This window comes from Montipora capricornis, chromosome 7 (assembly GCF_036669925.1).
Source record: "Montipora capricornis isolate CH-2021 chromosome 7, ASM3666992v2, whole genome shotgun sequence".
NCBI classification, from domain to species: Eukaryota; Metazoa; Cnidaria; class Anthozoa; order Scleractinia; family Acroporidae; genus Montipora; species Montipora capricornis.
In genome coordinates, this window is record NC_090889.1 from 50,098,731 (window position 1) to 50,126,230 (window position 27,500).

At 38.4% G+C, this 27,500-nt stretch overlaps 4 protein-coding genes across 4 annotated transcripts in view; 2 read left to right on the forward strand and 2 right to left on the reverse strand.

Moving 5' to 3' along the window:
• The first annotated feature begins 8,674 nt into the window (after window positions 1–8,674).
• On the forward strand, window positions 8,675–13,957 carry LOC138056270 (uncharacterized). The gene is made up of 10 exons (XM_068902059.1): window positions 8,675–8,886; window positions 9,896–10,063; window positions 10,297–10,386; window positions 11,076–11,274; window positions 11,382–12,111; window positions 12,237–12,307; window positions 12,657–12,782; window positions 12,890–13,086; window positions 13,423–13,491; window positions 13,609–13,957. The coding sequence occupies exons 1-10, from the start codon at window positions 8,675–8,677 to the stop codon at window positions 13,955–13,957; spliced, it is 2,211 nt and encodes a 736-aa protein (XP_068758160.1).
• Window positions 13,958–15,984: 2,027 nt separating this feature from the next.
• On the reverse strand, window positions 15,985–17,155 carry LOC138056272 (uncharacterized). Its single transcript, XM_068902060.1, has 4 exons — window positions 17,048–17,155; window positions 16,727–16,810; window positions 16,244–16,424; window positions 15,985–16,091 (listed from the first exon to the last, which is right to left on the reverse strand). Exons 1-4 carry the CDS (start codon window positions 17,084–17,086, stop codon window positions 15,985–15,987), a joined length of 411 nt encoding a protein of 136 aa, XP_068758161.1. The 5' UTR covers window positions 17,087–17,155.
• Window positions 17,156–19,626: 2,471 nt separating this feature from the next.
• On the forward strand, window positions 19,627–26,836 carry LOC138058100 (uncharacterized). The gene is made up of 9 exons (XM_068903985.1): window positions 19,627–20,748; window positions 20,969–21,131; window positions 21,382–21,603; window positions 21,876–22,413; window positions 23,343–23,556; window positions 24,075–24,326; window positions 24,564–24,735; window positions 25,271–25,419; window positions 25,639–26,836. The coding sequence occupies exons 3-9, from the start codon at window positions 21,458–21,460 to the stop codon at window positions 25,857–25,859; spliced, it is 1,692 nt and encodes a 563-aa protein (XP_068760086.1). The 5' UTR covers window positions 19,627–20,748; window positions 20,969–21,131; window positions 21,382–21,457; the 3' UTR covers window positions 25,860–26,836.
• Window positions 26,837–26,957: 121 nt separating this feature from the next.
• Window positions 26,958–27,500, reverse strand: part of LOC138058101 (uncharacterized) — a 1,760-nt gene continuing 1,217 nt past the window's right edge. The window contains exon 3 of the mRNA XM_068903986.1: window positions 26,958–27,313. Within this exon, the coding sequence (XP_068760087.1) occupies window positions 27,145–27,313 (169 nt within the window). The 3' untranslated portion in view covers window positions 26,958–27,144. The remainder of the gene's footprint in view (window positions 27,314–27,500) is intronic.

The window sequence follows — 27,500 nt, forward strand, 5'->3', positions numbered from 1 at the left end:
TCAGTTAAATTATCTGGCATCAGCCAGTAAAATGGTTGAGACAACAGAAAGTAAAGAGAATTTTTTTAAAAGATTACAACTATGGCCGTATTCAGCTGAAACAGTTAATGCTGCATGCACACAACATCCACTTTACCATTACATCTACTCCGACATCTACGTCCACCTCAGCATCTCTCTCATCCAGATGTACATCTACTCCACCATCTACATCTACTTCAGGGTCTGCATCTACTCAAACATCTGCCTTGACTGCACCCACAGCAATTACTTTGACTACTACCTCTTCCAGTGCAGCTGACGTCCAAAATTTCTTGACAAAAATATGTGGAACAGAAGGAGCAAAGCGTCCTCTGGATGGGGGAAGGGTAGAAGAAGAAGAGGTAGAAGTGGTAGATTTGTGCCTTTCAGCTTCAGAAAGGCTGATGCTGTATGCTTCCTGTAAACATCTTTTTACACCAGATGCTTGGTTATGTGTTGGTGTGAACATGAAGCATTCAGATGAGGCAACAAGCTTAGTGCTACCCATCTACACAACAGCGGATGAACAATTCTGGCTTTTTCACACCATTTCAAAGCCAACAAGAATTGTGAAGTCAGTGAATACCACCAAGATCAGAGGCCACTGGCTTGATCTCAGGCAAGACGGCTGTTATACTGTATTAAATAATGATCAAGTGCTCGGAAAGAACATTATCCGCACTGCTCATGGCCCGCTTTATTTTGAGTGCTTTATTAATTTGAATTCTGAGGAACCATTTAGTTTACCTGGAGCCATTCGTGCTGTTATTTTAGGTACACTTCAACAACAAGGATTGTGTACTGTATAAAAAGGGCTCCAATAATGAATTAATTCTTTTGGCGAGAGTAATTTAGCTGATTTTCTAATTAATGGGCAACTCAAATCCAAACTTTAATGATTATATGTTACTTATACATGCATATCTATATGTAGCAAAATTCTCTAGTGTAAAAATAATATTGTTGTTGGCTTTCCATACAGTTGCTAAAGTTAGTAGAAAGTTCCATCATCTACAGAGGTTATCAGTCACACGCACACCTCAAGGACATTTTTTGATATTTCCATAGTAAATTTTAGGTAGAAGTGAGTTGGGCAAAAGATAAAACATTTTTATCACTATTATTGCCAAAAAATTAAGTGAGGTTAAGAAAACAATCAAAAATTGATTCTAGTCAATGTCCCTGGAAAGTCCTCTTCAGAGAGTGTCAAATTTTGTGTTCAATGATCACAATGAATTACCTTTACTCAACACAGAATTCAGCTAAGCACTGATTTACATTGAAACTATGTAAAGATCAAGTATTATAGTAAGCACAACAAGTAAAGGGTATGCGAATTTACTCCCATTGTTCCTCCTAGAGTGCTTGTAAAATAATGAATAAGCTAAGAGGATACACTCCAATAATTCGTTACAACATTGTTTATGAAGTAACTGTCGATTGTCAAGACCAAGATTTTTACCTGATTGTAATTGTGTTGTTATTGAATGAACGGCGGCCCCAATTTTCAGGCGGGTATGGACTGTGTCTGGTGGATGCCACATACCGCTCGTGGCATATTGCGCAGTGGAAGAAGTCAAAACAGGCATGCGGCGCTCCGCAATCAAAGTTAACACATTTATCACAGTTCCAATCAATCAAGCACTTTTGCCTACAAAATACATAAAACGACTTTGGTAGGATAGGACAGGAGCATTTTCCTCTCTCTGTCGCGGCGCATGCAACACAGCTGTGGATCATTCCCTTCTCAGGGTATGGGTGGTATCTTTCCAACCAATAATAGCTGGTCAAATACTTGCGATAGCGGAAGATGCATTGAAGCATTGAAAGGTGCATTTCCCCCAACACAACTCTGCAAAGCCTAGATCGGCTAAATTGGGCAACAGTTTTTCCGCTCTTCACAGCTGTCGAGAAGAAGCGGACCCCATCTGGTGTTGTGTTATGGACTAGATAACGTAGAATTTCGTCTGAGTAGCCATTTTCAATATTACTGTCCAACTTGATTTCACCCTCTTCTTGTATATCATTAGCATATGCTTCGTCAATCTCTTCCTCCCTTTCCCCTTCATCCGCTTTTTTATTACAAACTTTTAAATTACACTCAGTTTTAATCACTACTGGATCGGAATCAGCAGGAAGCACTTCTGAAGGTGAATATTTTGCCCCAATTGTCTTTCTTTCTCAGCTTCCTTCCGTTTCTCCTCCTTCATAGTCACATTTTACTTTGTTTTTTATGGGTTCATTTTTTATTACCTTCATCCTCCAGACGCTCGGTTCTTTCACTTTGATATGCTTTTCGTACCGTTGAGTGGTACTCCTTAACCTTCATATTTGAGTGCTTGTTTCTCAAATGGTGGGACAGGTGCAATACATCTTTGCCACAATGGGGTAACAGACAAGTCACGTACGATTTGTTTGAATGAGATAGATTAAAGGACAAGCGATCATTCATTGCCCTTGCAATCCCTTTATGGTATCTGGACAGGTGGTTATCTAGTCGTTTTAGACTTTTCCCTATCTGTGGACATCCACGAATGCGGCACATGCCGCTCTTTCCCTGAAATGAACAACGCTGACATTAGCCCGACGTACACACAATGACAAAATATGCGCTAAAAGGTTTTCAAGGTTCAAACTAATCAGAGCTGGTTAGTTCAAATGACAACCAATCAGTCAATTCACAACTAACGGTAATTTTTGTTGAGAAAACGCATCTTTGCATAATTTTTATTGTCCTTTCCATAGAGATTCCAACCCTGTCAAATAAATAAGGGGAGGATTTAGAAGTGGCATAGCCGCGCCCAAGAGCGCCGCAGGCGCAGCGAGCCTCAAGGGGGATCCGTCGGCATGCTCCCCCAGGAAAAATTTTAATGCAGTCATTGGAAAATAGTGGAGTTTTAAACAGGCAGTGAAAGCTAAAGCCTATTGATCCCACGGACACACCTCTTTCACAGTAGCGACCAAATAATACATTCTCTTGCTTTAATGCTAATAAGCCTTTCTAGCCTCGCTACGACCAACAAATATCTGAAGATTGTTTGTTTCAAAATAAAGGCAGTTGGTCTAATTAACGTAAAGACAAAAGAATGTAAAAGTGGTCGCCATTCATAAAATTGTTTTAAAAACGCAAACTTTGCACGAACGTAAGATAAGCTCATCCAAAATTACCGTAGGCTCAGGGAAAAGTGGCTGAAGAACCACAGAAAAACGGCAAAGAATCATGCTAAAGAGACCAGTTACACAAAGGAAACATTATCTTTCTTTTGCTAGGAAGAGCTTCTAAAACCGACAGAATATTAAGGGAAACGGGAGGCCGGAAATTATGACCAAAAAGGGGAGATTTCCAGCCAAGACAGTTGGAATCTCTGTCGTTTGTATGGTAATTTATTTTTTAGGAATGGCTACCGCAAACACGTATAGCAGTTCAACTATCGAGCCACCTTAATATTTATCTTTATTGCTTTCCCATCGACCAATTTCATTACAGTGTATTAGGCTTGGCTCAGCATGACCCAGCTTCGATGGTTTTTTTTTATTTTTTTCGTTTCCTTTTTTTTTCAGAAGCGTACCCGAAACAAGACCGATTTTCATTATTTTAAAGCGATTCGTTCCAAATTAAACAACTCACCTTTGAGGGAAAATTTCCTCAGTTTCTTCTCATCGTCTCTTTTCCGTTGTTAAGGATCTGGTGTATCAAAAAAACGTTGAACTGAATTGAATTGGATTATATTCAAATTGAAAGCAATTGTGCATTCGCAGGACAAAGGGAAATCACTACCTGACACGGACAGTTTTGCCCATATGTTTGAGTGGACTTGAGTCAGAGCCATGCCTGTTGTTTTTTTTTTTTCCGGATATATAGGTCTGCACTCCGTGACAACGGTCAATGTGGTTGTGTTACATTTGGTTAGCCATGATGAAAGACATGAAGGTCATGTCAGTTTCCTTTTAAATGGAAGTTCCTTGCGTCTATTTCGAACTTTCCATTCCTTCACACTTTGGAACAAAGACTGAACTCGCTCGAAAGGTTGGAATGAGAGGCACATTACTTCAATATTATTGCATGCATGAGATTATGAATTCCGGGGGCTAAGGTCATTCCAACGCAACAACACATTTTATTATTTATATAACTATGTTCATGACTTGTTCTGAGATTGAGTCACTTAACAACAGAAATCAATTTGGAGATCTTCACTAGTTAACTAACGAACATGAAAAAATAACATACCTCTTTGACAAAGGACGAAAATAATCAATGCAAACAATATGATATGTTTCTCGCAGTGTTTTGCGCCAAAATTCAAGGCTTTTCGATCAGCGGCGTGGTTGCATGGCAGAAAAGTTTGGCTTCTCGAGTTTCCCATATTTACCTTTCTTAAAACTCAGATATCAAAGATTTTCACTGGCTCGCCGGACACGGGCCATCACGGTCAAGGAAAGCGTCAGCAATAAAGCGAGCTGAAAACATTTTTGCACCCTGAGAAAAAAATGGCGGACAAAAACCGTTTTGGATCAGAATTGACGGAGGCAAAAATCGATGCTTTAGTCGACAATACATGAAAGAGTTGTTGATCCTGGAGTTTTTAATAAAAGAATCATTCTACTCGGTATTGCTGGATATAAAATTATTATAATCGACTCGGAGCTACTCGCCTCATTGGTTATCTATCACTACATATCCAGCGCGCCCTCTAGGGAGCTTTGGCAACGACGTCGGGAACGGCAACAAGAACGTCATCTCAAAACATAAATTCTCATTGTTGTAATCACTTCACGCCTATTCCAAGTTTTTTAATATGACAAAGGTGTGGCTTAATTTAGGAGAGAAATTTAAAATTTATCCTCAAGTGCTAATGTTTTCATAAAACCTTAAATTGAGCTATTTCACGTTGTTGTTTTGCTGACGACAGCAAAGAAATGAACAAAAGTTAAAAACGCACGTGAAGGGCGTGCAAAGCCATTGTTTTTGCCCACTAAATATGCAAATTTGTGACTTTGCTAAAGCTCTCCATTATTTAATATACCCCGCGGGGTTGATTTTGGAAGTTCTCAGTGATAAGCTGTACTCTCCGCACTAACACATCGCGCACAATGACCCTATTTTTGGAAATGTAAAAATAACGAAAAGAAAGGGGTCGATTTTGGCAGTTTGCCGTGTTAAGCTATACACTTCACAATAACACATCGAATAATGATCCCGATTTTCCAACATTTATCAAATAACGACAACGAAAAAAGGGTCAATTTCGGTAGTTTGCTGTGATAAGCTATACACACCATACTAACAGAGCGAATAATGACCCCGATTTTCCGATATTTAGAAATTAACGACAAAAAAGGGGTCGATTTGGGTAGTTTGCCGTGATAAGCTATACACCCCCACACTAACACATCGATTAATGACCCCAATTTTCCGATTTTTAGAAATTAACGACAAAAAAAGGGATTTCAGTAGTTTGCTGTGATAACCTATACACCCCATACTAACACATCGAATAATGACCCCGATTTTCCGATATTTAGATATTAACAACAAAAAAGGAGGGAAATTTTAGCACTTTGCCCTGATAAGCTATACACTACACACTAACACATCGAATAATCACCCGATTTTCCGATATTTAAAAAATAACGACAAAAAATGGGTCAATTTTGGTAGTTTGCCGTGATAAGCTATAGACCCCATACTAACACATAGAATAATGACCCCGATTTTCCGATATTTAGAAATTAAGGACAAAAAAAGGGGGCAATTTCGGTAGTTTGCCGTGATACGCTTACACTACATACAACACATCGAAACATCACCCTGATTTCCGATATTTAAAAAATAACGACAAAAAAAGGGTCAATTTCGGTAGTTTGCCGTGATAAGCTATTCACCCCATACTAACACATTGAATAATGACCCCAATTTTCCGATATTTAGAAATTATCGACAAAAAAGGGGTCAATTTCAGCACTTTGCCCTGATAAACTGTACACTATACACTAGCACATCGAATAATCACCCCAATTTTTCGATATTTAGAAAATAACGGCAAAAAAAGGGTCAATTTCGGTAGTTTGCAGTGATAAGCTATACACCCCATACTAACACATCGAATAATGACACCGATTTTCTGATATTTAGAAATTAAGGACAAAATAAGGGGTCAATTTCAGTAGTTTGCCGTGATAAGCTATACACCCCATACTAACACATCGAATAATGACCCCGATTTTCCGATATTTAGAAATTAACGACAAAAAAGGGGTCGATTTGGGTAGTTTGCAGTGATAAGCTATACACTCCGAATTCACGCATCACGGGTTACCTCGCCTTGAGACGTTTACATGGCCAACAGAGTCACCTTATCTGACAGACCGGGTATAATTAAAATGAGAGATTATAGGGAGAGGATGGTTACCTCATCTGCCTGGGGAAACGCGCTCTGACTTACATGACCTAAATATTAAATGACAATTGACGGAAGTGACCCACTGACTTGCAATTGTATCAGCTGACTTGGATGACCTGGATGACTCAGATTATGCAATTGATCTGGATTTCTGAGCTGACTCAGATTACGCAATTGATTTGGATGGTCCAGGCTAACTTAGATTATTCAATTGATCTGCATTTCTTAGCTGACTCAGCTTATGCGATTGAATTGGATGACTTGGGAGACTCAGATTGAGCAATTGATCTGGATGACCGAGCTGACTCAGTTGACGTAATTGATTTGGATGACCTGGCAGACGCAGATTGTGCAATTGATTTGGATGACCGAGCTGACTCAGATTAAGTAATTGATTTTGTCGACCTGGCAGCCTCAGATTATGCAACTGATCTTGATTTCCAATCTGTCTCAGACTATGCAATTAATCTGGATGGTCGAGCTGACTCAGATTATGTAATTGATTTTGCTGACCTGGCAGACTCAGATTATGCGACTGATCTGGATTTCCGATCTGTCTCAGCCTATGCAATTAACCTGGGTGACCTGGCAGACTCAGATTATGCAATTAATATGGATTTCTGAGCTAAAAAAGGTTCTGCAATGGATTTGTATGACCTAGTAGACTCTGATTACGCACTTGATTTGGATGACCTGTTAGACTCAGATTAAGTACTTGATTTGGAGGACCTGGCAGACTCAGATTATGCAATTGATCTGGATGACCGAGCAGACTCAGATTGTGTAATTGATTTGGATGACCTGGTAGACTCAGATTGTGTAATTGATCTGGACGACCGAGCTGACTCAGATTGTGTAATTGATGTGGGTGACTTAGCCAACTCAGATTATGAAACTACTGATTTGAATGACTGAGCTGACTTTGATGACTGAATATACTGGCGTGACCAAACTTACGGTGAAGCAACTGACACAGACAAGCAAGTTAACTGGTTGAACTTACGTTTATTGAGTTATTTTAGAAAACCGATTCAATTTATCCTATCTAGGCATGGTTAATATAGGCTTCTCACCATAGAAGGTTCGATTCAGTGGAGTCCAGGTAGATAATCTGATGTTTAGAATTACCTCTTTACTGTCCTTCCAGCTAGTAATTTGGTTGGACTGCGAACTTATAAACTAGCAATGGCCACAAAGGCACGGATGGACACAAAAATCATACAAGTCACGAAATGATGTATGAAATGAATCATATATGACCAGCTCGCAACATCAGTGGCTTCATAGCTCAGTTGGTTAGAGTGTCGCACCAGCATCGCGAAGGCATAGGTTGAAGCACTGTTGAAGTCATGAATTTTTCAGGCTTCTCTACGCAATTTTTATAACGTCGTTCCTAACTGCGAGGATCATAGCTTCACTTCAGTTTATACAGGTATAAACACTGCTGATGTAAACTGCTTTTCTGGAATGCTGTAAAACTTCAGCATTCCAAAGCTGGGTTTATAACTGTTGACTCCATCATCCAATTGAAATAACACAAGCTTGCTGTTCAGCGAACAGTAACTGAAACAATCATGCCATATAGACTCAGAAAAAAATGCTGTACTTGAAAACTGTCAACATTAGCGTTACTTATTGGTCGAAATCATCATCATTCCACCCTCTAAAATGTCTACTATGACATTCTAGGTCTTCAAAGAGACTAAAGTCATAAAGATCAGTTGGTGTTTCTACTTCAACTTCACTAAACAGTAGATAGGTTTCCCCAGGCTCTTCAAAATTAGGAAATGTAACTAAATCTTTACACATAGATGTCAATAACTGCAGATTCTTTTTGTACACATCAACTTTCTGTTGAAGGAGTGACATCAACCCCCTATTCACTTTTTCCTTATCTATGTAAGACGTAATGGCATTTATTTGCGCAGAAAGAAATGTGAAAAATCGAAGCATCTCTTCTTTCACAAGGGTCTTTTCCTCCTTACATATGTCTTGCAAAAACATTAAAGGGACTATGTCATCTCAGGCGCATGTGTGTAGCAATAAAAGGTGCTTTGAAAAAGTCGGGCCAACTTTTTCAAATTCCGTCGAAGACTCAGTCAGCCTGTTTCAATCGCTTTCTATCACGTCCATCTCTAGCCGAGAAGCGACATTTACATTCAAGGATCAATCTCTTGTAATGAAATAAGCTTTCTGTTTCGATATTTTTATTCGTTTTGGCTCCTGGATCACTATTTTCGTCATTTATAATGTCAAGTGCTGGCGGTCATCGGGCTGGTAGCGGACGAAAGAGGATATACGACAGCAGCGCGGCAAAAAGGAAAGTTTGGGATCGAGGACATAAAAGGATTTGGCTCGATGCTATTATTTATTTCTCCTGGGTCTCAGCGAAATTAAAATGTGGTTTCAATGCGGACTCAAAGTTTGCAAGCCATCTACTCTCTCTGGAACAAAGACGAAGGTAAGCCCGAGTTGGAATTGGTATGGTATTGTATGCAAATATAAGTATTTTTTTAATGATTGTTTTAATATCCTTTTATTCTAGGGAAAATAATTTTAAATTCTTCGCTAAAGCGGGACCACGCACGGACATTGATGATACTCCTCTTGGAAAGCGATGAAGGGTCGACCACAAGGATGTCCTTGAAGGTGTGTTTTCTTCCTTGTGTTCGCTGAAAAATTTCTCTACATTTACTCATTAGCATATGAATAGAGTGAAAATCTTCGTGAAAAACGCAATATACAAATAAGGGAAAGATTAAAATTTTGCTGTTAGTAAATATTGATCACGTCTTTCATATTTTACAAGGACCCATACTGACGTCGACGCCCGCTAAAGCTGCTCTAATATCAAAGAAACCTCTGCCGGCAAATGTATCTCCGTTGCGAGTCACTGGAACACCTAATGAGTAAGTTTTGTAAAATATTTACATACAAGTGAAAGCAAGAATTAATTCTGTTCTTTCGAAATAAAATAGAGGGAAATCAACTGCGCTTGACATGATCTAGCATGCACGCTTTTCTATCATTTCATAATCGAGATTCCATTGCAGAGACACAATGATATAGTTGTATTTCGTACTCAGAATTCATTGGGAATAGTCAAATACTTCTACTCGGTAAAATCATTATTATTTTTGGATTGACCATGTTGTTGTTCTTAGATTAATCAAATGGGTTAATTCCGCATCTAAATTCTTATATTCTGTAACTAGCCTGCTTCTCAGACAGCTCGAGGGCACACTCTTTTCCCTTTCCCATGGAGAGAGAGGGAATGCAAATGAACTGTATGGTCTTGGATTCAGGTTATACAATAATAAATGTCACCACCACATTAGTCTATATGTAACCTTTGCCTTATTAGTGGATTTGTACTTAGTTTCGTGGTTGACGAAGGTTGAGAATTATTTTTAAGCCTCTTATGCAATGCATGTTCATGCACAAACCTTTCAGTTTTTTTTTTACTTCAGGTCAATGCAAGTTGACATTACTGATCTAAGCGAAGCTGAGGATGTCAAGTTCATTGGAGATAGCTCATTCAAAATAATCGATGGTTCTGTGGTTGTATCAAGAAGCGACAGTATTTCAAGCTCATCAAGTGAAGAAAGTGAAGACGAGGTGGCATTTACTGCCAATGGGTGAGTAACTTCTTTTAAAGTAATTGATTTACCCCAATGTAAGCAATGTTTATGGTTTTGCTGATCAAATGATTAGACAGAAAATTTAGTTGTGCACATTGGCCATGATAAACATTAATTTTGAATGTCAGCTCCTGGAAAAAGTGAAAAATAATTATTGACAGTATTTCATAGATTGAGTTCCTTTCCATTTGCTCAGGTTATTAACTTGTAGTGGTCTTCTCTTCATACAGTGAACCACTGGGTGAAGCTCTTTCTTTCCTCAGTTACAACAAGGATTTGGATGATAGTGACGTTTACAGTAAAGAGGAGCAATCTTTATGGTGGGTATAATTTTCACATATAATTTGCCGAAGCATAAAATACCATCATGCTCTTTGTTTGTCCACCCAAAATTGAATAAGTATTGTCTTTTTTTTCCATTGGGACGGGAAACAGGAAACAATGCTGATTCAAAATTTGGGTGGGCAAACAAAGAGTATTATGGTATTTTCTGCTTCAGCCAATTTCAATTCTTTAATCCATTGAAAGCACTTTTTGTACACAATTTTTAAGGAATAGATTAACAGGTTGCTTCACAGGTTACTTCATTGCCAAAGTACAGTGGAACCTTGATTCTCCAGACTCCCTGCGTTTGGGGTAAAAGTTCGCCATAATAGAGAGTTTTGACAGTCGCAAATATGAAATTTAGCAAGTTTCAAATGCTGATGACTATGTTGTCTAAAATTTCCCTTGGCATAATAATATACGACTGTGAGCTTCTGCTTGAAATCTCCTTTCAGTAAAAATGATTCAATGCCTTGACCAAGTCTTTATCTTCAATTGTTGATATCTCTGAACAGATTGGACCCAGACAAAAAAGAGTAGATACATTTGTAACTGAGGTTTGACATGGTCATGAATTGAGCATTTATCTGCTTATCAAATAAGAAATTTTGCCTCTGTCCATCATTGCTCCACTGTGTACAAGGTTGTTAATATTTAAACCTTGGATAATATTTTATCACTACAGGGAAGAGAATCATGAGGAAGCATTTGAACAAGATAGAGGGTTGGATGAGCTGGCTGCTGGTATTCTGCATGAATCACTGGAACAGCACCCTGAACCATCATCACCTCAACAAGAGCCTGCAACCTCATCACCCGAACAGCAACTTAGCACGTCTCCTGAGCAAAACCCTGTGACATCACCTGGAAAACAGCCTGCAAGAGTGCAGGCAGACAAAACCAAGAGATCTGTTATGACCCAGACAGAAGAGATTAAAAAAGCTAAACCTTCTGTTCAAAGTATGTACCAGCATATGGGCCTCATCAAAAGTTTACCAGGAGACATGAGGAAGCTCATTACCAAGTGGAACTTGGACTCATTAAGGGGACAAAAGTTCTCTGCTCCTTAGACCTGTTAGTGCAACAGCTGGGAGGGAATTGTAGGCATACGGGATGTATTTTTGAGACTGTGGTTGACTATACCTTGTGTGGCACCAGTGCCATGATCCGCTGGAAGTGTCCTGCTGGTCATATTGGGAGGTTTTGCACATCAGGGGAGGTGAACAATGTGTTGTCAAACAACCTTCAAGCTGCTGCAGCAGTTTTGCTATCTGGCAACAACTTTGCCAAAGTAGAAAGGTTTGCCAAATTTCTAGGACTTTCATTTATTTCTTCATCAACGTTCTTTAGAGTACAAAAGTTATACTGTATTCCAGCAATTGATGAATGGTGGCAATGGATGAGAGGCGAGCTTTTGGTGGAATTTCAAAATAAAGAATTGGTTGTTAGTGGAGATGGTCAGTGTGATTCACCAGGGTTCTCAGCAAAAAATCTCTGTTACTACCTAATGGAGATTGTGACAGAATATATTCTGGAGGTGGAAGTCCTTGACAAGCGTCATGTTGGCATGAAGTCAAGCACTATGGAAACAAAAGCTTTGAAAAATGCATTGGAAAGGCTGAAAGGTGTGGCAAATGTTGTGGAAGTATGCACAGATGCCTCCTCCTCAATAAAGAAACTCTTGGGTAATGCTATCAAAAACCAAATGGGACACAAATATTGTTATTTGATTTTCTGAATTACGTTAAAATGATTAAAACAACAGTTTATTCCACACAGTCTAGTGATTGTACACATGAGTCTTGTTCTTATTGCTGTCCTTATCATTTATAACTTGCAGCTGAAGACTTTAAAGATATCTTTCACTCACTTGACATCTGGCACAAGGCAAAAAGTATCAGGAAATGCATTCAGAAGGTATTTCCTGAACTAGACAAATTTAGAAATTTTTTTTCATCTGTTCTCTTATTGATTATACATGTGACTTATTGCATCATCACATTTTGACAATAATTTGTTCTGAATGGCTATACTATTGAATTTGTCTGAGGAACTTTGTTTGACCGTTCCTAGTAGCCAGCAAAACTGAAGGTTTAATGAGAATAACAGTATGTTTATACCACAGGGTTCATAAGCTGCCTTTGTATACAGAGATCAACTGCCAATTATTGTTATTTGTCCTCAGAAATGGGATTTTGAGTTGTGATTGAAAAGTCACGTGCAAAAAGCAGTTGGTCACTTTTTCGTATCACTACTTGTTTACTAGGTTGCCAACAACAAGGGTAATGAGAAGATAGCCAAATGGTCAGACCATATCATCAACCACTTTTGGTACTGTTGTTCAACTGCATCAAATAGTGACAGTCTAGTGAATGCTACTTCCATTTTGAAGGTATCTTCTATTGGACAGGGAAATTACCAGCATTAGTTGCTTGTCCATTAAGATTTTTGAATGTGAATGTTTATGCTATGATTGGCAATATTTTGTTATCCCTCCAGAATAAATGGATAGGTCTTCTTCACCATGTGTGTAATGACCATGAGTGGACAGGAGGACAATGCGACCATGGAGAAATGACTGAAGATGGTGGGCACCCCCCTTGGTTTGACCGCCGTGACAAGGATTTTGTAACCCTCCAGAAAATTATCCTGGAACCTATTCTCCTTGAAAGTTTCAAGTATTATGTAAAATTCAGGTATGTCCAATTGGTAATAAAAATGCATAATTGGCAAAAATTCATTACTGTCTAATCCCTTTAGTGGGAGATAATTGCTTGGTGTTATGTGCGTGTATCACTATAAAAAAATTAATATTAAAAGCTCGCTTAGGGCTTATTCACACAATAGTAGAGTAGGAACACGTTTTAAAAAGTGCTAGTTTGCCAAGGTGTAAAAACTATTCATTTCAATATGAACACAACCATGCCTGTTGAAAATGTAATGAATTATCATTGTGTACATTTCTATAACAAAATCAAACACACCATGTTCAGAAATCTTGGTTCAGATATGGTTTTACCTTTTGCTTTCAGACACACAGGTTCCCTTGAATGCGCAAACAGCATGTCACTTGGGTACACTCTGAAGAGATGCTCATACAAGTAAATTGCTTTATTTCATTATGACCTTGAAAAAAGGTCTAATAAAATTTAATGAAGGGTTACTTGCAATTTTTTGCCAAACTGTACATTGTTTTCTGTCTGTTTTGTTCTTTGTAGTTACCAAGTGTACAAAGGGAGAAGGCAACTTGCAGCTGTGGATTGGAATTACCACATCAACCGACCAATATCCCTTAAAGACAGTGGTGAAGCACAGCACACACGAAAATATAATCAGCGAACTAAAGAATGGAACACCAGAGTAGTGAAAGTCTCCAAAGACTTTGCTTATATTCCCATCCTAATGGCCAAGATATTTAAACAAAGAATTGATGACCGCAACCCAGTAGATCGACATGTTTCATTGTCTGAGGATGATCCTGCGAGAATTGCACCAACTATTGCCCAAGTGCCACCTGTGTCCTCAAAGGAATTGTTTATCAAACACAAATCTAGGTTTACAAAATAAAACTGATTTATCTTCAGCTAAACTGAAAACAACCAAGAAGTAATGAACTGACCTCTTTAGCTTGTATGTTTTATCTTCCCATTCCAGACAACGTGGTGTTACTCTATGGAGCAGTTTGTTGCAAATGTTGTCTTATGCATTTGTAAATTGTACACATAACTTATGAAAACACAAAAGGAAAATTCCCTTGGGAACATCACATGGTCTGAAATGGGGAAACAAAACATGCAAGCTAAAAAGGTCTATTTTCTTTCAACAAAGGTGTCATTTATACCGGTGTCAATATTCATGACAGTACAATGCTTGCAAATGTATACTTGAAGAAAAACCCAATTTCTACTACGATTATCATTTGTGTGTGACGCGATCGAGGTCTGCAGACAGTTTTATCAACCAAGTTACCATGTTGTCAAGGGCAACTCGCTTGTTTTCAGTGATAACATTTAGGCCCTTGACGAGCTTGTTGAATAATATATTTGTAGGCTTTATTGCTCATGACACCAAAGCCCATCATGAATGCAAGCAAGTTGCCTTGACAACATGATGACTGTGAGCTTTGAAACTCTGTTCCTTTCTCGCTCAACTGAGAACAATAGAAAAGGACTTATTTTAAGATTCTCTTGTTTTAAAATTTAGTCTGTGTTGCCCCCTTGTATCACTGAAAATGTTTTTTTTTAAAATTTTTTTATTTCAAAGCAAGGTAAAAATAGTGCTTAGAATAGAGGATAAGAAAATATGGAATAAGTTGCTAAAGTGGCAGACCAGGCACTCAAGACAAGAAAGGTTTCCCTTTTTTCAACAAGAAATTGACAAAATATTAAAAATTCTGTTGTCAGCAGAACAACTTCAACCAAGAATAAAAGAATGACAAATTCGCAAAACATTATTCTGGTCTGAAACTCATGTATATACCAGTTGGGGAAGGATAATGTCTTCTCACACCCAACACCACACAAGCAGGGGCAACCTTTCGATTACCTTTTCCAAGGTAACCATACTTTTCCAAGATGAACTGACGGTAAGCAGCCTTGCGGAAAGAAGATGTACTGTTATCTTCACGATCATTTCTAATATCTGCTCTATTTCTAATGCACAGTTCAAGTACTTCGGGATCCAGACATGATTTCTGGAAACGCCTTGCATAGATAATTATGCAGGTTTGGCTCCAAAATTGCTGGCAATTAAGCTTTGTGTTAATTTAGGATAATATGAAACCACAGTCTTGTTAACAGCTACAATGTATGTTAAGTACGTTACAATATTTTGATAAATTTATTAGTAATTCAGTTTCTACAGTATTTTCTTCTTTTCCAAAGACACAAAACCTAATTTTGTACCATCCAACAATTAAGAATTTACATGTATTTTTTAAACTGTAAAATGTACTCAAAACAAGTCTCAGTTTCTACCTTCACCAGTTGGCTCCCTTTTAACTCTGCATGTTACTAGCATTTTGTGGTCTGGTTTTATTTTGGATGGAAAATACTAGTTCTGTGGACCACACTGGCAAAGCAACCATTCTTATTAGCTGAGCCGTGCACGGAATCTAATACCCGTAAAGACTCGCAGATAAGCCGCACCCCGAGTTTAGCAACTCAAATTTTGGAAAAAAAGTTTTTCATGAAAAAAACTCGAAAGAAATCCAAAGTCGAGACCATGAAGTGTTCTGCTCTCTTCATCCATGGCAAACTCACCAACAATGGATCGAAAAATACTTTAAAGTCTTACCCGTAATTTTAGCTCTTTAGTAGAATAAACATGTCCACCACTTATATGATTGATATTATTCTGGTATTTGTTCACAGGTATTTCTCCATTCAAGGCAGTTTTTCCATAGAATTTTGCGCGTAAATTTGTTGTTTTCTTGCATGCACTGTGCGAAGCTGTGTAACCAGGCATAATATCGGACGATGGAAGAATGGACACCGAAATTCACAGCACCTTTCCTAAATGGTCTCCCAGATAAGCCGCACCTACGATTTTGATCGCAAATTTTTGGAAAAAAGGTGCGGCTTATCTGCGAGTCTTTACGGTAATAAATTACCTGGCAATGCAACAACAAGTTTGCTAATTTCTTCAACAAGTGTAGACATCAAAGTTGATGCCTTTTGAAGTTTTGCTTTCCTGGTTGGAACTGCAAGAATTATGATTTTATAAAATGAACAGTAGAAATGGGCATTACAAAAACAACTGCAAATGCCACACTAAACTTTAAAACTAACGAGAAAAAAAAATACCCATCACAAAGAGGGGAAGAATGTTTAGAAGGAATATGTTTATTCATACCACATCTGTAAAACAAGTGTTCACCATAATGCAATGAAGCATCAGTGAGGACGTTAACTCTTTTATCAACAGACATTTCTTTGGTTATGGTAGAGAATTGCCTCAGGTAAGACCAAAATCTTTCAACACCTTCACCATCTGTCAATCCAACATTGGGTGTTCGCCTTGGAATAAACTGGACCTGCAGTTAACAATAAAACTAATGTATCAAAAATAAACAAATATGTGGTGGCCACTGAGTATTATTCAAGTAAAATGTGTACATGTTTTATGGAATTATTATTACATGTATTTGTTTCCACTTTCACACATGGTAGTTATTTACACATGTACAAAAGAAATACAAGAAATACAACAGATACAACTTGACTACAAGACTCAAGCCTGATCAAAGTTAGAAGATATTTCTTAATCGTGTTAATCACAAAATAAAACTAAACAACAACATTAGTCATTTCCCAAAACATCTAAATTTGCAGTCACCTGACAAGAGGCTTTGTGTCCATAACAATGGAAGATTGGTATGGCAAGGCTCACATCAGATAACAACTCCTCTTGGCCACTATTCTAAAAAAAAAGGACTCAAGATATACATGAACCAACATGACACAAATGATATGCTTTAAAATGGTAGGGGAATACCTGCACACAGCAAACATTCAGACACACTAGACTGAGGTCCAATTTTCATGCACTCAGAATGGTGAAAATGGGAAGTGTCAGAGAAGAAGTGGATAAGGGTGAGGGGATGTAATGATGCATGACAAAAAAAATATTGGAATTTGGCATCTCTCCAGTACTTACCTTTAAGTGACTTGACAATATGCATGCAATGTCATACATAAGAATGACCTTCAGTGAATCTACTTTGACAGAGTCCCTCAATTTCTTAAGCTCGTAAACAGAGTACGATACCCTAGGAACATAAAATAATTGCCTAAAATAAATTTCAAACCCACTTCACGTCTGGCAAACGAGGATGTCAATAGTGCCACGAGATTCAAAGTTGCGGTCAGCGGAGAAGTGAAAAAATTGTCACGTGAGTTTTGAAAATACAAAATGGCGGCTAAGTATTTTACTGTGGAAGAGGCTCTTAAGCTTGTATTTGAAGACACAACTGATGATAATTTGGACGAAGACGGGGAATACGAAGAATCGGATGGCTTTGAAGAAGTAATGAAGCAGAAATTAGAGGAACTGGCTGAATTTGCTGCCGAAATACAACCAGAATTTAATGAACACACTTTCAAAATATCTACACTTCGATTCGGTTTGGCATGCTTTACCCTATGTTCAACACCTTATGGTAATGCAATGAAAAGGGTCCTTGAAACAACGATAAATTGTGGATCAATTCTCTGCAGTGAAAGCCGATTGTGGTTGGAAATGCTTTATCGGAAAATTGGTGGACGAGCGAAAATTAGAAATCCTTATTTTGGAGAGTGTAAGAGAGACATTCCTGTTGATGTGTTCATAGCTCTCCAGTCTGCTATCAAATCCAGTGGTTTGGATCAGTTCAAGGAACCAAATTGCTATATCGCAGGGAATGGAAAAGGCGCAGTGATCTCACTGACATCAAGAAAGAGTGTTGTTATGTTGTTTTCCATTCTTACTGGGTACAGGGAAGTAAGAGTGCAGAAATATTTTACTCATACTCTTAAGGGAAGTAGAAGTGGCAAGGCAAAGTTGATTGTAAACATGGAGAAGAACTTTGTACTGATCTATAAGTACAAGCAAGGAAAATTTACAATGGAATTTAATTATGGAGTCTGGAATGCCAGTGGATTCCCTCTACATACTTAAATAGGTACTGTAGTCTGATTAGGGTTCGTACCCTTTTTCACAAACAAATTTCCAGGACTTTTCTAGGAGTCAAATTGATTTTTCGAGGGCTCAAAAATTCACATTAACCGTTACACCCCCAAGATCTCAATATTTATTCACCTTACCGTCTTCCCTACACTTCACATTTTTTGCTGAGTTTAAAAGATTTCCAGAACTTTCCAGGACCAGTGGCCTTTTTCCAGGAATTTCCAGTCCTGGAAAATGCCATAATAAAATTCCAGGACTTTCCAGGTTTTCCAGGACCCGTACGAACCCTGTCTGATTACCATGTGATAGACAGTTATATTTTCATAACACAGCACTTTTTATTCCTTTGTTCAAAGTTACAAGTAAACAGGGAACCATAAACATTTAAATCTTGAACATGAGTTTGTGCTGAAAACTGTTTACAATAATTATTTGTATTCTGTGTTGTATAAATATAATAAATAAGAGAAACATCTTAATAATTCTATATAAATTTAAGGCCTGGTTTAAACGTCGCACTTTACATGCACCGAATTAAATACCAATTTTAGTTGACTCAAATAACACGTTCGGCTGATTTGATTTAAACGTCGCATTGTTTTGCCGAATAAAATAACTGAGCGCGAGCGACATGTTTTAAATTCCCATTCGAGCAAACATAAATTATTTATATAATTCCAATGGATTCGGGACTTGTAAAATGTGGCATTTAAAGTGCTACTACGATCAAATTCTGAATACCTTTCATTTTCGCTTGATTGGTAGTTAACGACTTGAAGTACATGATTTCCAAAGCATATCCTCTTATGACGAAGGAAAGTGGTATTTTTTTGCGCTCAAACATCATTAATTTCGACCCGCCATTGAACTGTTATGTTCCATTGGCCTGGTTACCAATGGACGATGGTTTCCCATGACAACATAGGCCGGGTCACCCAGATTTCGCGGGAAAGAGCGTGTGACGTCCTTTTCTCAAGTCGAAACCCACATGGCTAATTTCTCATACGATTTCGCCCACTTCGATCAGCTGCTGTTTTCGTTTTGCCGATTGTTCTTAGCACTTTCATTGGTCGGAAGTCGTTGTGTTGTCCAGGACTGTAGCAATGGATCTAATCGAGTGGCAGGAATCGCGCTACACGCAAGTCCGAACGACAAAAATACGAGAGATGCGTGGGCCCGGTTTGTTAGAACGAAGAGGAAGAATTTTCATCCGCTCCCGAAGACACGTTTTGTTATTTGCTCGGTCCACTTCGAAGAAAGCTGTTTTACTAGGGCTTTCGACCCAAGTCAGCGCAGGCAAATAAAACCTGGATCCCTGCCTACGATATGGAAAAAAGAAGAGCGAACAACAGACGTTGAATCTAAAAGAAGTCTCCGCATGATGGAGAAAAACCGGCAAAAGGTAGGCTTAAGATTACGACAAACACGCCAAAGGTGTGAAAATTCTCATTCTGTCTGTTCTTAATATTATTATGTAATAATCTATGGCGATTTCTCTCTACCGTGTCCAGCACTTGTACAAACTGTTTTCATTATCATTTAACGTCGCGTTTCAGATAACGAAACTTATTGAGCGAGCATGATTATGTGTTTGACCCCACAAGCTCTTGTCACTCCAAAGCATTTCCAAAGCATCACTTTTAGCCTGCTCGAAAGCTCATGGGATAAACTGTTCAAACTAACGCAAGGGAAAGCGCTTTCATACTCAGCTGCAAGTCTTCTTTACATAAGGTAGTCTTTGATGTTTAGGAAAGAGTTCTTTTCATTTCGATCGTTTTCTTGAGCAAATATATTTCTAAGCTATGTGAGCTGGCACCCAGCAAAAGTGTGTGTAATGTAAATGTTCTTACTAGGAGTGATATCCCTAACCGCAGAGACCCCAATTTATCTTTTACTCTCTAAGGTTTTAAACGATTTGTTGGAAGACAGCGAGGAAGGCAGCATCTCATCAGGCGCCCACAGCAGCAATGCAATGGACTCGGAACCAGTGAGTGAATATTAGTCTTGTTTTGTTTCTTACCACACATCCAACGAAGCAGTGAAAAGCAGTCAGCTTCGAAAAGTTTTATTGATAACCGAGTAAATCTGGATGGATGTTACCAATTTATATATCTACTGGTACCACTATACAAAATACAGCTGTCAGAGATTTAATTTGAAATGTCAAAATGTTTTAGGTTAATGAACCTGAGGGTCAAGTAGCTGCATCATTTGAGTACAGAAACTTGGCAGAGGAAGAAACACCAACTGCACTGCCAGAACATGCTGATTTTGCCATTGTAGCAAATCCATCTGCTGATCTGCCTTACACAGCAGAAGCAACATGCACACCAACAGCTCCACAGGAATATGCAGATTTTTTCACTGTAGTTAATCCATCTGGTGATCAGCCTTGTACAGCAGGACCAACATGCACACCAACACCTCCACAGGAATATGCAGATTCTGCCACTGTATTTAGTCCATCTGGACATCAGTCTTGCACAGCAGGACCATCTGACTTGGTCAATAAAGCAACACCAACTGCGAGGCAAGAACTGGCAGCTGCAGAAACATCTCCCGAACCTCCAAATGTGGAGAACAGCCTGCTGACATGTGAAGCTGTGTTGCCTTCAATTCAAACTGAGGTTATGGAGGTAGATGATCTTTCTGGGTGCCCCTCCCACAATTCAGTCAGTCCTGCATCTGATAAGGTAATTAATTTATTTTGAAACTAAAAGGGGCTTTAAATGTATTGCTATTGATGATTCTTGAAATTTTTACTGACAGATAACTATCATTGTGTATCATAAATTTAAGTTTTAAACTCTAGTATTAAAAACCCTGAATCCTGTTAATCAACCAACATTTGTCTATCCTAACATGATGTGTGAAACATTCTTTGTGTTGAAAGATACATGTATTCTATTGCAGCCCCCAAAAGCTACTCCCTGTTCAAGTTGTGCTTCTCTGCGAAAACAGAAGAAAAAACTCCAGAGACAACTTAGGGGCATGGAATCTAAACTTGCTAGTAACCAGTCCAAATGGACAGAGACATTACAGAGAATAACAAAAGAACCAGAGCTAGTTTCAACAGGTTAGTATTTTATTGCAACTTGTAACTTGTAATGATCATGATAATATCAAAGGAACTTAACCTACTTTCAACAGCTTAGTATTTTGTTGCAACTTGTAACTTTTAAAGATAATTTAAATTATAATTGTTAATGAAATACAGCACAGTCATGCCAATATACTAAGCAGGCACACAGAATCCACATAAAAAAGTTGAAAACCAGGCATCCTTTGAACATAAAACTAATCACTATTTTAAATCTTAATTTCAGAGTCCCAAACAGATGAAGTGCTGATACTGGATGAAGATGAAGTTGATGTGGATGGGGGCTAGAGTACAATGAAGCCATGAATGTTGAAGATGAACCAAAGGTGGAGTCACAGGAAGGTCAGGCAATAGACGATGAAGGAGATCCAAGCTGGACACCAGAAGAAGCTGAAAATGCATATGAGCAAGCAGGCGATGATGACTGTGATCAGAAGCCAAATCAAAAGTATAGTTGTTCAGTGAATGAATATGATGACTTACTTGATAAACTAGATTAGAGTGTGATTTGCATCTTTGGCAAGGTCTTTGTCTGAGGAAATAGTGAATGATGAGCCATTTCCTTGTCACTTCACTGTAATGATTTTCTATAATACATTATGTACAGTATTCCTTTCTCGGTTATTTATTCTAGCTGGAAGAATCACGGTGTGTGATTTTCTTTTGCACTCACAATTTGTTCTCCTTGTTTATCTTAATTTTTATTTTGCATTTTTTCAGGTTCAACTTTGAGGGTGAAAACTACCGAGAAGAACCAAAAGCAATAGTGTTCCTGTCAAAACTACTGATTCTGTTCCAATCCTGTAATTTGTGCTTTGCCAGCAATCCACTTCTTTCCGTATCACAGTCTGGAACAATGTTAACCATCAAATCGACCTGCAGCAAATGCAATGATGTGTTCACATGGACCAGCCAGCCACATATCCTTGGTAAATTCCCTGCAGGGAATTTGTTGTTAAGCTTTGCCATTTTGTGTTCTGGGGCTTCAATAAACAAGGTCTTACTTATGTTCCAGCACATGGGTATACTTGTTTATCATTATCCAACATACTACTACCATCAACGACATTTGCTAGTTCCTTCAATTGTAAAGTACTGGCGAGGCTACCAGGCTGAATTACTCAGGAAATTGGCAGGAGAGGAAGTGGTACTTGCTGGAGATGGCAGGCACGACAGTATGGGCCATTCGGCAAAATATGGCACATACACCATATTCTGTTGCACCATTGGCTACATTATCCATATTGTGCTAGTTCAGGTAATAGTTTTGCCATATTAAAAGGAGCCTCGCACACTTGACATACATACAATCATGTAGATAACAACCAAATCCCAGTGGTTTTATTACAAGGGGATGAATAACTGTGAACAGAGGGTACTCAAAAGTTATTTTCATCTGTGCATGATACATGTTCATACAAAATTTTTAAGAATGTCTTGTTTTGATACTTAGTATGACATTCCCTCATAATTCTCTTCCTCATAATTTAATATGCCAGCCCTTGTGTAGTCTTACTATTATTATGGTGACTGATTTCCTGTCATTCTATATTTAACTCATTGTCTTAACAAGGGTAGTTTGGAGTGGCATAGGGTACTCATTGATTTTGAAAGGCACTAAGGGCCCGATTACATGGCAAATTTCAGCCCGGTTAACCGGGTTGAAATTTTGTTGCGATTACATGATGAACTTCAGCCCGGGCTGAAATATTAGTCTTGGCACCAAATATGAAATTTCATGTGAAGAGTCTCGGGAGAATCAGGCAGCCATATTATTTCCTGCTTTTCAGCCTGTCTGAAATTTCTTTTCGATTACATGGAGTTTTTTTCAGCCCGGGGTTAATACTCAGCCCGGGCTGAAAATCCTAGCCTGGTTTGGTCAAACCGGGCTAGGATTTTCAGCCCGGGCAATTCAGGCTGAAAATCCTAGCCCGCTTCGACCAAATCGGGCTAGGATTTTCAGCCCTGGCTGAATTGCGCCCCGGGCTGAAAAAATCTCCATGTAATCGACAATTTGATTTTAAGAGGATTTGTTTTAGTAGCTGGGCTGAAATTCGCCATGTAATCGGGCCCTAAATGTAGTTAATCAAACTTCTACCCAAAAGTTATGCGAGTTGATGTTTGGGGGAGGGATGGGGACATCGGCTTCACTGCTTGCATAATAGCAGCTGTTCTATTGCTCTTCAGGCTAACCAAGCAGGAAGTAGTTCAGCCATGGAGTTCATAGGTCACCAAAAGGCATTTGCATTCCTACTTGGCACAGCTATGATAATTAAAGCATTCATCTCAGACAGGCACTTTCAAATTGCCAAGTGGATGAGGGTCGAGTGCCCCAAAAAATGCAAAGAACTGGGAAAGCCTCTGATAGACCATTTTTTTGACCTTTGGCATATAGGGAAAAGTAAGTTGCTGAATAAAAATGTTCATCTTAGCATTTTAATCATTACATCAAATACAGCACAACAATATGGATCAAACATAAAAAACATATTTTAACACAATAATTACTTGAAAACATTTACACATGATGATGATGATGATGATAATAATAAAAACTTAATTACTTACCATGTAAGTGTCATTAATTACCAGCAGTTATAAACCACTAATTGGGTCTCTCTAATTCTAATTAAAAATAAGTTACAAATGAAAATTGGATATAAATTCACTGACAGGAAGAGAGGAAGTTAAAGAATATGGGTATAAAATTATTTGCCTGCATGTTTGTCCAAAATTATGTGGTGCTACAATCCGTGCTTGTTTGGTTTGCTCAACCATATGCAAACTCAAAATTTGTATTACTGGTGATTATAATACAACTAGCCTTGCTTGTACAATTGACATCAGAAACAGTCTTTGGACAATAAGATCAGATTACTGTGAAAAGACATTGCCATATACTCTTTCTTATTACTACAGAGATACAAAAACTGCTAACTAAGCTGAGTAAAGAGAAAGGCATGGAAGCAATTGGTCGATGGAGGAAAGCCTGTGTCCGGCACTTTTATTGGTCAGTGACATCTACAAAAGCAAAGCTTCAGTCAGTCATCCTTGCAAAGTTTAAATCCTTTCAGTACCACATACTGAACCAACACACCAATATACCTGAGAGGCTGTTCAATAAGTGTGCTCATGGTGCGGTAACCACTCAACGCTTGTGGCTTACAAAAAGTAATTGATTGCTTTTTTTGTTTACAGAAATTAAGCACATACATGTTTATTTACCGGTTCATTTGGAATAGAAAGCCCATGGAATGCTGCATGTACCTGACTGGTCACTGATTGCTATTAGTCTGGAGTTGTTGGCATGTTTTCTTTTCTTTTTTTTGGCGAAAGACCAAAGAGTGTTGAAAGCATTACTATAAATAACATATGCTATGTCTGAGTGAAATGTACTTTATATATCAGGTTCGGAGGTATACAACAGACTATGTGAGACACTAAACAACTCCTTCCTACTGCGGGGCATAAAGCAGGCATCCCCAATTCAGCAAACAAGCTGCCTGGAAGGTTACCACTCTGTAGTAAACCAATTTGCCCCAAAGATGTTCGCCTTTTCTTATCTTGGGATACTAAGCAGGTAATTTTACACCAATTGAATTCAATAAAGATAACAAAATCAAAGGGGTTTCTGGGCATAAAATTAAGCTCTGAATCTGTGGTTCAGAAGTACTGGTCTGATGATATCCTAATATTGCCATTTACTATTATTAACAAGTCTAGTGGAGGCTGCATGGCCAAATGGTTTAGGGTGCTGGTGTTATAATCCAGAGGTGCTGGGTTCAAGGCCTCTACCCTGCGACTAGCAGGAATTGTTTCTCAGTAGTCCCAATTTTATATCCTCAGTCACATTTTGAGAAGAGCCAACTGGTTTGCCTCTTGCCAGGATTTTAACATGTTACATTTATTTGCCATGAAATATTTGTTTCCTTTCATTTCAGTGGCATGCCTGTAAACTTGCTAAACTTAGTGCTTGTATAGCTAAGTGCAAGACCACTAAAAATAACATTTGCATTTTTCTTTTTTACCACAAAAGTGATCAGTTTCCAAGTGCATCGTCAGTAGCTGCTTCATTTCTTTGAAGTTTATTTTGTCTCTATTAATACTATTTTCAGAACTATTCTTGCGGCTCTGCATTTCAACTGGAATTTAAACAGGGACAGATTAAAGGATGCCCAGGGAAATGCTAAACTACGTGTTACTTATCCTAAGTTCAAAGAGGGAGAAGGAACAGTGAGGGAAGCGCGCGTCAAACAGAATTATGGTATGATCTTTGCATGTGTGAAACAAAATGACTGAATGGCACCAACACAAAAGAAATATTTTTGCAGTTGTTTTCTTTAGCCTTAGTTTGCAATATCATTTGTCCAAAGAAAGCTCGTCAAACCACAATACACTGGATGTTTTTTTCCCAGATTGACCAAGAGATATTTTGTATTTAAGATATTCACAGCCTGAGTGTGATTGGATATTTACTCTTCAGGTTATGTTGCCAAAATATACGATATACTAGTCACCACATCAAGAGAGGACTTAGACTTATTGAAAGATGAACTGACAGCACAAGTGCCAGAGCCATTACACAGTTTGCTTAAAGATAAGGAAAGCAAGGTTGAGGCAAAGGAAAAATACCTATCTAGGAAGAAAAGGGAGACTGTTATATGCCCACCTGCATGTTCAGGTACAGTACATTCACAACACTGATTAGTTTTCAGCAAAATTTGTAGCAGGAAAAACTGAAACGAATGTTGTCACAGCAATCATATTGAATTTATAGTTTTTATTATACAGATTTGACAACTTATTTTAGTACACTATCAGCAACATATTAGAGCAAGTTCTATACATTTAGTAGTTATTGAATGAGGCGGAGTAAAATATGAAGAATCCTGCAGATCAAGGAGGGTGTTATCCACAGAGGCCGAAGGCCCAGGTGGATAATACTCTCCAGGATTCTTCATTTCCTACGAAAGCCAAATTCAATTATTATTTTTTTATTCATTCAAAATATTTCCCTGTTCTTAAAAGAGTTTTGCCATTTCGGTCTGTTTTTCTGCTCACCAAAAACAGCACAACCTTGTCCCCAGGTTTTCTCTGTCAACGGTTCAATAATCTGCGGGGGGCTGCACTTGTGACATCATTTTGATGTCAACGGTTCAATAATTTGCAGTGGGCTGCACTTTTGACATCATTGGTTCAATATTCAGTAAACAGCAGCTGGTTATAATTTTGCGGGTGGCTTTAACCAATCAGAAACTGGGAAATATTTTGAATGAATAATAATGTTACTTACAGTATAGTGAATCTTGCAAAAACCAAACATTTCTGTACTTGCTTTCAATGGATGCTTTTTGTGCTCTTTATTTCAGATGCTGAGCTACAGCAGCTTCAAAACACACTTGCAAATATTGGTGGACAAAGACCTAGAAAAGCACCAACATGCAAAAAGTGTGGACAGCCAAGAAAGGGCCATAAGAAAGGCCAATGCTCCTCAACTGGTAGTTGACGTGCACTCACCTTTCTTAAGGCTATTTCTTACATGTAGTTGCCATTCATCATCAACCACACATTGACACATTAAAGAATGTTTTTAAACTATTCGCTTTCTGATTATTACGTCCTTGTAACTCTTTCCACTGTGTAATTACAGAAAATATCCATACCTCCCCCATGGAAAAGAGTTTTTCTAAGACCCCCCACTCCTGGAAATTCCAATTAAGCTTCATACATTTCTTTAATTTGTTTGGCCCCACCTAACCCCCCACCCCCCCCCCCCCCCCAAGGAAATTCCAATCCCTTCTGTGGGGGAGTATGGATACTCTCTGGAACTGCACATTATACAGGCATGCATACAACCTATTTTATTTTCAACTTTTTGTGGTTCAAAAAGTTAAAATCACTTGTTCCATACAGGTACTGCCAAGGTATGTTTTTGGAAATGTTCGCTACAGTGTAGTTGACAGCAGAGTGGGAATTTTGCTTTGAAAAGTTAGTCCTCACCCTCTTCCTCTTCATAGCCTGTGTACTCCCCATCAACATTTGGGAAGGCTTTCCAGATGCTATTGTAGACACAGTTGGGCAGAGGAATCCTTTTTGAGGCACCAACATAGTCATACACAAGCCGTACATATTGGCGATATGCTACTGATCTCAAGAACCTAAAGAATTAAAATGAAAAGTACAGGCAACCATTACTAAACAAGCAAAAAATGTGGGTACTTGGAAAACTTCTTGTTTAACCCTGCCACATTAGGAAATTTTGGTGCTGCCATGTCTATCTTGAATTTTTATTATTTAAGGTATGGTTCACATAGCAATGGCTATACTAAGAGTCACACTGACAAA